General features: G+C 38.7%; 1 protein-coding gene across 1 annotated transcript in view; it reads left to right on the top strand.

The window, feature by feature from the left end:
* Positions 1-11,136, top strand: part of ADAMTSL3 (ADAMTS like 3) — a 598,021-nt gene that overhangs the window by 179,105 nt on the left and 407,780 nt on the right. Inside the window, exon 6 of the mRNA XM_007945172.1 lies at positions 1,325-1,451. Coding sequence (XP_007943363.1) covers positions 1,325-1,451 — 127 coding nt within the window. The remainder of the gene's footprint in view (positions 1-1,324; positions 1,452-11,136) is intronic.

Raw genomic sequence — 11,136 nt, 5'->3', positions numbered from 1 at the left:
GCTGCGATGATGGGATCAAGTATAGGAGGGATTGTGGGGCTGGCGCGGGATCGGGCAGTGTTTCGTTCTGCTGTGCATGGGGTCACTATGAGTCGGAAACGACTTGACGGCACTTAACAACAACAACAACAACAGAGATAAGGATATATAGATGTAGATAAAGGTATATGGAGGTAGAGGTAAAAAAAAAAAAATAGAAATAAAATAGAGAAAAAAAAAATTAAAGCAAAACCGTGGACCAGAAGACTATACATCAGATTCAGGATAATGGTTGTTTATGGGAGGAAATGAGATAAAGGGACGTGTGTGTGTGTGTGTGTGTTTGTGTGTGTGTGATTGTGTGCATGGTGATAGAAGAAAAAAAACCCATTGCTGTTGAGTTGATTGAGGAGCTCTGGTGGCATAGTGCCTAAGGCATTTGACTGCTAACCAGAAGGCTGGTGGTTCAAACTCACCAGCCACTGCATGGAAGGAAGGTTGGGCAATCTACTTCTGTAGTGATATTGCCTTAGAAACCCAAGGAGCGGTCACTATGATTTGAATCCAACTCGACAGCAGTGAGTTTGATTTTTTTTTCCTTGAGTTGATTCTGATTCATTGTGACCCATGTATTACAGAGTAGAACTGCTCCGTAGGGTTTTCTTAGCTGTAATCTTTACAGAAGCAGATCACAAGGCCTATTTTCCATAGTATTTCTGGGTGAGTTCAAACTGCTAACCTTAAGGTTAGTATTCAAGCACAAACTGTTTGCACTACCTAGAGTGGTAGAAGGAAGGAACTTCAATTTTACCTATAATATCCCATTTATTTTATGTATGTAAAAATATCTGAATAAAAATATAATAAGAGAATAAGAGTGGGGATATGGAGAACCAAAACTAAACCAAATTCACTGCTGTAGAGTCGATTCCAACTCATAGTGACTCCCATTGGGTTTCCAAGGCTATAAATCTTTATAGAAGCAGACTGCCTCTTCTTTCTTCCACAGAGCCCCTGGTGAGTTTGAACCACCAACCGTTTGGTTAGCAGCCAAATGCCTTAACCATTACACTGCCAGAGCTCCTTTTGGGGGTACAGAGGGAAGAGATCAATTCAGAAACATGTTTTCTTTCCTCTTTTAATTATTTGGACCTTGCAGACGAATTTTATACATCATATTGTACTGTAGACTTTATACCATTCAGATTTAGCAAAGTATGTTCTCATAAAAGAGAGCCAATTCATATTTAAGGATAATAATCATAAATAAGTTTCCTGAAATAACTGGCTGCTCCACCTCCCCTGTATCCCTGCCCACTTCTGACCGCCATGCTTTTGTTGGCAGGTGGTAGGCTGTGATAGACAACTGGGAAGTAATGCCAAGGAAGACAACTGTGGTGTCTGTGCTGGCGATGGCTCCACCTGCAGGCTCGTGCGAGGACAATCCAAGTCACATGTTTCTCCTGAGAAAAGTAGGTTTAAACTCAATACTGTATTACCATAGAGCAATTTATGTCTTAGACCATCTGTTAATTGAACATTTCCTTAATACTAACTTTTTCAGTTGGAAAGAAAGTTTGACCAGTTTTCTAAAAGTCACATTTCCTACAAAAAGTGTATATGCAATTTTTGTTCCTGTTATCTTTGTATAAGACCACCTATTTCTTTGAGCCTTTGTCAATTCAGGGTATTACTATTTTTTTTTTTTTTTAAGTATTTGCCAATTTGCTAAATAAATTGCGAAGTAATAAATTCTTTAATTTGCATTTCTTTGATTGCTAACAAAATAGAAAACATTGCCATATGTTTATTGGCCATTTACGATTTTAATTTTTCAATTAACTATTGAAGTCATTTATCATTTTCCTACTTGGATATTGATCATTCCCTCACTGATTGTGAGTTTCAATGTATCAAAAATATTTTTTTTTCTGTCATGTTTTTTGTAGGTATAAAGATATATAGGTATATAGGTTGACAGTTTGTGTGTTTTAGACTTGATAGTTTCTAAGTTTTATGTATTCAGATAGTTCTGTGTTCTAATTTCTATATAATGTGCCTTTAAAAAATCCTTTAATGCAGACACCAGTAAACTGTTTCTGTAAAGGGCTAAGTAATAAATATTTTAGGCTTTGCAAGGCATATGGTCTCTGTCCCAACTACTCAACACTGCCTGTGTAGCCCAAAAGCAGCTACAGATAATATGTAAACAAATGGGCCTGGTTGTATTCTAGTAAAACTTTATTTATAAAAATATGTACAGGGTAAATTTGGCCCTTAGATTGCTGACTTAGTTTGCTGACTTTTGCTTTAAAGGAAAATTATTCAGCTATGTTTTCTGCCAGTACCTTTTCCCCCCTTTAAAATCTTTCATTCATTTGAATTTATTCTGATGTAACTTATGAAGTAGGAATCTTACTTGTATCCCCAAATGGTGGAACACTGCAGGAGGGGTGGAGAGTAGAGAGGGTTTCCTAGGGAGAGGAAACAAGACATTCAAATACCTTTTGGAGGAACTACTAGTATGTTGCTCAGGCCTGAATGAATGCTCAATAAGGGAGAAAAAACTGAATGGCATTCAGGAGTCAACCATAAAGATCTTCATTGTTGTGTTTCACATTTCAAGTTAAGTAGAGTCGTTAAAGCGATGTAGACAGAAGAGTGACTTGATTAGATCTGTGTTTTAGTAAAATAATTCTGGTTGCATATGAATGCTAGATTACGTGTGTGGTGAGCCTAGAAGGAGCAAGTCCAATTAGGGAGCTTTTAAAAATATTATGGGGAGTTTGAAATGATGATGTACTGGCCCAGTGTTGTGTGACAGGGAATGAAGAGGAAGGAACAGAGTGGAGAGCTATTTAGGCAGAAACGATAGAGTTTGGTAACTCTTTGAAAGAAGATTATGAGACTAAAGGTGAAGCTACGATGAACAAAATTTACAACTTGAGGAGCTGGGTAGGTGTGTTTGCTGTTCATTTGTATAGGGAATTCATGAAGAGGAGATGCATATCAAAGGGAAGAGCTCTCTGAATTTCCATTCTCACCAAAATTTTGGCCTCAGGACCTTGAACGATTTCTAATACTTTCAAACAGATGTTGATTACATCTTGTTTGTGATTGGCTGGTTGGTCTGAAACACATTTGTCCACCATTGCTGGTAGCAGAACCCTCCGTTAGTGATACATGGTTATGCATGTATAAAACAGAGTACATAGACTACATCAGAAGGGCAAGAACTGTATCCTGAAGAACACCTGAAATCAAGGCAGTGCACCAAGAAGAAGTTAAGACAGGACAACTGAGAAGGAAAGGAAACAGTAGGTAGATGAAAGCAGAACTTAGTAAGAGAGGTATTATAGAAGCCGAAACTCATGCTGTCGAGTCTGATCTGATTCATAGCGACCCCTCCTTGGGTTTCTGAGGTGGTATCACTATGGAAGTAGATTGCCCAACCTTTCTCCCGAGGAGTGGCTGGTGGGTTTGAACCGCCAGCCTTCTGGTTAGCAGTCAAATGCCTTAGGCACTATGCCACCAAAGAAGTAAGTAATTTCAAAAAATGAGGTAGTGTCAGTAAATGTTGTTGTGAGGTCAGCTCAAATACAACTTCCAATTATTTCTCTTTGGCAATTTGAATATCATTGTGACCTTAACAAGAGCTGTTGCAAGACTTTTTAGGCTGCAACTGAAGCCTCATTGCAATGGGTTGATGAATGAACAGAAGGTGAAAATATATAGACAGAGGCATTTGCCCAGAATGAAAGGAAACGATTTTGTCCAGAATAAGAAGAAGGGTACACATCAATACCATGTCAATAGCTGGGCACCTGGATAATATAAATACAGTTGGGGAAGATGATGCAAAATTTAATTGGCTTTGACTGACTCTGTTCATTAAGTCTAAGAATTGGCTGCTAAGCCTGAGGCACCTCAGAGACTTGAAGAGAGTGCCATTAGGAAGAGGAGGAGAAGGAATTCATCAAGACAGAGAGAAGATAGAGGAGTAGTTGTAATGGCCTAGCTGAGATAGGAGACTATGTATTCATGGAGGTTCCAATCTCTGAACTTCATGAAGGAGGTGGCTTTGAATGGTGATGCATCAGTAAGGAGTGTGTTCTACTGCAAATCATAGAAAACCCAGGTTATAAACATAGAAGTTAATGTGTATTTTCTAACAAGAAGTCTGGAGTAGGCAGTAAAAGGCTGGGAAGATATTCTGCTGTGCTTTTAGGGAACCAGGCTCCTCTTTCTCTCTTCTTCAGTCCTTAGGTTGTGGTTTTCAACTCTGTGATTACAATATCATCACTGAACATTCAGGCATCAGATTCACATCCTGGGCAATGAAAAAGAAGATAGTGCAAAAAAACATTCTTTTAATCCTGTGCTCTTTATTCAGGAAGGGAAGCCCTTCCCAGGGGATTGTGGCATTATTGACCGGAGCTATGGCATATGACACCCTAGCTTCTAAGGAGGCAAGGAAACCAAGTATTTAGGCTTCCATCCATTCTGTAATTACTAATATTTACATAATGCTTTGTCATTTACAAGGTTCTCTGCAGCTGTATTATATAATTTCATTTTACCAGCAACTTACATTGTGTGATTTTGATACTGTCAAACCATTTTACAGATGAGGAAAATAAGGACCAGGATGTTTAGAAAATTTGTTTGTAATCAATTATGAAAGGCAGTACAGGGAAGTGGTTAAGAAATCTGGATTTGAGAGCAGACTACCTGAGTTTAAATCCTGGATCTTTCGCTTACTAGGTAAGCAGGGCAAGTTATATAACTTCTGATTATGATATTATTAAACCCATTTCACAGGTAAGGAAAATAAGGACCAGAGATGTTAAGAAACTTCATTAAAAATTGAACAATGAAATGCAGTTTAGGGAAGTGGTTAGGAAATTAGGATTTGGAACCAGACTGCCTGGGTTTAAACCCTAGGTTAGTTGCTAACTAACTATGTAAGAAGAGCACATTATATATATATATATATATATATATACACATATATATATATGTGTGTGTGTGTATGTATTGTGGCTTTCTCATTTAAAACTGAAAACAATAATAGAACTTCCTTTGTAGAGTTGTTTTGAGGATAAGTAACTCAAACCAAGCTGAGCACTCCAAATAATGTCTGGCAATTAGAGTGCTGAGTAACTGCTAGCTTTATCATTACTAGAAATATTACTCATTTGGGTACCTAAAGATGTCACAACTCTTATGTACATTAAATGTAAATATGGATCTTTGTAAAAAGGTTTTTAAATCCACACTTGGATCAATCAGAGGATTGTTTTTCAGAGGGCTACTGATGGGCATGGAGGAAAACCTTGGACATGTCAAAGAAGACTGAATACTAGGAGAAACCAAAGTGAGAGGAAAGAGTCAGACCAGGGAAAGGCAGTTTGAAGAGGCAGGCTCTGCTGTGAAGAGTTAATTCAGGAAGATTTTTGGATGATAGGACTGAGGGAGAAAATACAGCTAGCTCGGGGTGTTGGGGAAGTGCCCAGAGTTAGACTTGGCCTTAAACATATTAGAAATCTCATCAGAAAAGACCTGGTTTTGTTAGGGTCCAAGAGAGATTAGAAATGGAGATAATTCTAATTGAACTGGCATAGAAACCGAGTGACAGTGTGTCAAGAAATAGTCTTTTTGGAGAAGTGTGAAGAGGAGGCCCTGATATGGGAAGGGCTGGGATGGGGTACTGTGTGGCTGAAAAAGGCCTACCTTTTTGCGCTTGATAATTCTTCCCTCTTTGGTAAGGCAGTTCATACTGTCTCTCTCTTTTCCTCTCTCTCTTGCATTGTTTATCCATTTTTGGATAAACAGTTATAGATCATTTTGAGAATCTGTTGAAAGCTATGCATTTTCTCTCCAGGAAAAAGCACATGTGCACATAAGACCCAATTTGTCATTTTGGTTTACTGGGGTGGGTGTGTGTGTGTTTCTCTTAGACCCCTGATGCCAGTTCAGGACCTTCCAGATTAAGAACCCCTAAAATGTCTCATGTTTCTGATTAATTTCTACAAAGAAAGAGGCACTGGAGGCACAGACAGATCCTTGAACACAGCAGTGATAAGAGAAAGCCAGGGGCATCCACAGGACGCTGGCCTTTCATCTGGTTCTATACATATGTTTTCAGCCTAAGGTTAAAGTTAGTGAAGATCCTCACCCTGCAAAAACACGGTACTCCTCCTTCTTGATTTTCATTACAGCCCCTTAATGTCTGTTACTGGTCTGAAGCCGCCAGCTGAAAGCCGGTTTTGGCTGGGCTTTTCCATAGGCCATATGGAAGCACTTCCATATAATCATGCTTTGTGTGAAAGAAATGTGGGAAATGAAGCCATGGCTCCCCCTGAGTGTGCATCACTGGGCCTCCAGAGCCCGTGCAGCTCCTATGTCCACACCTTGCCAAACAATCATTCCTATCTTCCTTGGGACTCACACTGAGTCAGGACATGGCAATGAAATGCTATTGGCACAGCCCTGCTCTGGAGAAAGTGCACAAGGTTGCACACAGGATAATCATTTATATCATGCAGCAAAGCAGATTCAAGGTGTAAGAGCCTGGAGCCAAAACCTTTGCTATGAGAAAAATAAAAAATTAATCCAGATACAACACACAAATTTCCTGTTCAGAGGGAGAAGGAGAGACACTGAACTAACAACTGGCATAAATAGCTTTGGATGTTGGAAAAGGTAACTGGAGGCCACTCAAGATTTAAAGAGAGAAAACTCTAAAAACAGCAATAAAGAGGTAAACACATCTATATGGAAAGACTTGACCTTGTCTTGAGCCCTGGTGGTGCATTTGTTAAGCGCTTGACTGGTAACTGAAAGATCACAATTTAAACCCACCAGCTGCTCCATAGGAGAAAGATGTGCCATTTCACTTCCATAAAGATTATAGCCTTGGAAATCTTATGGGGCAGTTCTAGTCTGTCTTAAAGGGTTGCTGTGAGTCAAAATTGACTCGATGGCAATGGGTTTGGTTGTATTTCCAGGTCTGTCCCTTGTTTTGTTCTTCTTGTTAAAGGCATAGGTATGAGGCAAATAAATAGACCTACTCAAGTTGTCTATTCTGTGCTCATTTTTACACGGTGGCAACTAAGCAAGAGTGACACCTAAGGCCAACCTGTAATACCAGCACTTCACTCAACTTTGTACATTAAGAAAATAACCATACCCTCTTATAAAGTATCCTTAGAGCTTTTGAGAAAACTAGAATCCTGGGCTAGGTGGACTGTGGGGCTGCCTCACAGGGTATATTTTTATGATTGTCTCTTTTCATACACTGCTCATTTTTCTTACATTCTCACTTCCAAAAATAATCTACAAATTTAACTTACTCCATAACAAGAAAGATGACATCAGATAGTTTGCTCAGGAGGTAAACAGGTTGGTTATCATTCTTCCTATCTTCTGTCAGTCATCTACTTTCACCTCCCAATTCATCTTTCCAGGGCAATATTCTGACTGACAATACTTATTGATCTGTGTGTGGTAAAGGAATCTTCAATGAAAAACTAGCACTAGTTGCCTTCAAGTCAACTCTGACTAATGGTGACCTTATGTGTGTCAAAGTAGAACTGCACTGCACAGAATTCTCAATGGCTGATTTTTCTTAAGTAGATCACCAGAACTTCCTTCTGAGGTAACTCTGGGTGGACTAGAAGAAAAGACCCCATTTTGTGAGTGGGATTTTTTTGCCACTGCTCCCTCCCCCAATTTAATTCAACAAGAGAGTAGAAGAAATATCCTGTGGCTGGAAATCTAGAGTCCTAAATCCTAGTTCTTAGTCCACTCTTTTTGCATGCTTTCTGTGTCCTCTTCTTTTTTTTGTTGTTGTTGGGAGAGATCTTCCCCCCCCCCTTCTTCTTTTTTTAGTGACATCTTTGAACTCTTCTTTCGTTATGTGTCTATTTAGATTTTCTATCCCTGTGTAAGTTTAGATAGGTTATATATTTCTAGGAATTTGTTAATTTCTTTTAGTTTTTCAAATTTGTTAGAGTACAGATTTTCATAGTATTCTATTATGATCCTCTATTGCAGTTGAATCTGTTGTAATGTCTCCAATTTCATTCCTTATTTGCATCTTCTCATTTTTTTTGCTTGTCAATCTATCCAGCAGTTTTTTCTATTTTATTGATCCTTTCAAAGAACCAACTTCTGGTGGTGTTGATTCTATTATTTTTCTGTTTTCTATTTCATCATGACAAATTATGGATAACATTGAGAAGAATGGGAATCCCTGAGCACTTGATTGTACTCATGAGGAATCTGTACCTTGACCAGGAGGCTGTCGTTCGAACAGAACAAGGGGACACTACATGGTTTAAAATCAAGAAGGGAGTGCGTCAGGGTTGTATTCTTTCTCCACACTTATTCAATCTATATGCTGAGCAAATAATCCGAGAAGCTGGACTATATGAAGAAAAACGTGGTATCAGGATTGGAGGAAGAATCATTAACAACCTGAGATATGCAGACAATACAACTTTGCTTGCTGAAAGTGAGGATGACTTAAGGCACCTACTGATGAAGGTTGAAGAATACAGTCTGCAGTATGGATTACATCTCAACATAAAGAAAACAAAAATCCTCACAACTGGACCAATGAGCAGCATCACAATAAATGGAGAGAAGATTGAGGTTGTCAAGGAATTCACGTTGCTTGGTTCTACAATCGATGCCAACGGAAGCAGCAGTCAGGACATTAGACGATGTGTAGCATTGGGAAAGTCAACTGTGAAGGAACTGTTTCAAGTGCTGAGAAGCAAGGATATCTCCTTGAGGACTAAGGTGTGCCTGACACAAGCCATGATATTTCCAATCACCTGGTATGCATGTGAGAGCTGGACAATGAATAGGGAAGACCGAAGAAGAGTTGATGCTTTTGAGTTGTGGTGCTGGCGTAGAATGCTGAAAGTACCATGGACTGCTAAAAGAACTAACAGATCTGTCCTGGAGGAAGTGCAGCCAGAATGCTCCTTGGAAGCAAGAATGGCCAGACTTCGTCTCACCTATTTTGGTCATGTTGTAAGAAGGGACCATTCCCTGGAGAAGGATGTCATGCTTGGTAGGGTGGAGGGTCGACGAAAGAGGGGGAGGCCTTCAGGGAGATGGATTGATACAGTGGCTGCGATGATGGGCTCGAGTATAGCGTGGATTGTGGGGCTGGCGCAGGATCGGGCAGTGTTTCGTTCTGCTGTGCATGGGGTCGCTATGAGTCGGAAACGACTCGACGGCACTTAACAACAACAACAACAAATTTCATCTATTTCTGCTCTGACCTTTATTATTTATTTGTCAGGTTATGTTATTTATTTTAGATCTTTCTTCTTTTTCAATATAGACATTTATTGCTATGGATTTCCCTCTGAACACTGCTTTTGCTGCATAACATAGATTTTTATTATATTGTATTTTCATTTTTGTTTGATTCTAAGTATTTTTTTTTTAAGATTTTGCTGGTGATTTCATCTATGAAGCAGTGTTTTCTGTTATTGCTAGGGGCTGGCAAATTTGTTCCAACTCATCGACCCTCTGTACAACACAAAGAAATACTGCCCAGTCCTGTGACATCCTCTCAAGTCTTGATTGTTTGAGCCCATGGTTGCAGCCACTGTGTCAACCCATCTCATTGAGGGTCTTCCTCCTTTTTGCTGACCCTCTACTTTACTAAGCATAATGTCCTTCTCCAGAGACTGGTCCCTCCTGATAACATGCCCAAAGTATATGAGATGAAGACTCACCATTCTCGCTTCTAAGAAACATTCTGGCTATACTTCCAAGACAGATTCAATCATTCTTCTGGCAGTCCAGAGTATATTTAATATTCTTTGCTAGCACTGTAATTCAAAAGCGTTCATTCTTCTTCAGCCCTCTTTATTCATTATCCAGTTTTCACATGCTTATGAGGTGATTAAAACTAACCATGGCTTGGGTCAGGAGCACCTTAGTCTTGAAAGTGACAACTTCATAGTTTCTATTAGTGTATTATTTAGTTTCTACATATTTATTTATTTTCCTTATTCTTCCTGTTATTTCTAGCTTCATACTGTTATGTTCAGAGAAGATGCTTTGTATGATTTCAGTTTTTTAAAATTTATTGAAATTTGCTTTGTGACCTAAGATAGAGTCTATTCTGAAGAATATTCCATGTACATTGGAGAAAAATGTATATTGTACTGTTTTGGATGGTGTGTCCTGTATATGGCTGGTAGGTCCAGTTGGTTAATAGTGTCATTCAGGTCTTCTGTATCTTTGTTCTATATCTTTGATTCTAGTTGTTCTATCCATCATCAAAAGTGATATACTGAAATCTCCTATTATTACTGTAGATGTGTCAATTTCTCTTTTTAATTCTGTTAGGGTTTGATTTATAAATTTTGGGGTTCTAGCATTGGGTACATAAATATGTATAATTGTTATATATTCTGGTTGAACTTTCCCTTTTATCATTATATAATGCCCTTCTTTGTCTCATTTGATTTAAAGTCTGTTTTGTCAGATGTGAATATTGCCACTCCTGCTTTATTCTGATTACTATTTTCTTGTTATTTTTCCACATCCTTTAATTTTTAATCTATTTGTATCTATGTGTGTAAGGTGTGTCTCTTGTAGGCATATTGATGGGTCATTTTTTTAATCGATTCTGCCATTCACTGCCTCTTGACTGGTGATTTATTCCATTTATATTCCATGTGATTTTAGATAGGGGTGGATTTATTGCCGTCATTTTATTATGCCTTTATGTGATATTAATGGTTTCTTTTTTCTTTTTATTTCTGGGCTTAGTTCTTTTTGTATATGGATTTCCTTTTCCTTTCATCTTTTTTTTTTTTTTAATTTATTTTTATTGTGATTTGGGTTAAAATTTACAGAGCAAATACACTTTCCATATAGCAGTTCATACTTTGTCTCATGACATTGACCGCAATTTAACACAATGCAACATCTCCCCTTCTACTTCCTCCTGATAGTTACCTCTTCCCTGTGTCCATCCCTCCATGCACTCCTGCTCCCTGAGCTGTCTCCCTGTGCATAAGCAGCCCTTCTTTGTCCCAAGCTTTTTCTCTCCAAGGAGTGTATCTACCTCAGGTAAATGTTCAACTCATATGCCTGTCTTTTGTTTGGCTGGAAGCCACA

This window comes from Orycteropus afer, unplaced genomic scaffold (assembly GCF_000298275.1).
Source record: "Orycteropus afer afer isolate SDZICR_OR568_19922 unplaced genomic scaffold, OryAfe1.0 scaffold00132, whole genome shotgun sequence".
In the NCBI taxonomy this organism is placed as follows: domain Eukaryota; kingdom Metazoa; phylum Chordata; class Mammalia; order Tubulidentata; family Orycteropodidae; genus Orycteropus; species Orycteropus afer.
The sequence above is the reverse complement of the archived record's forward strand: the minus strand, read 5'-3'. Positions and strand labels throughout refer to the sequence as shown.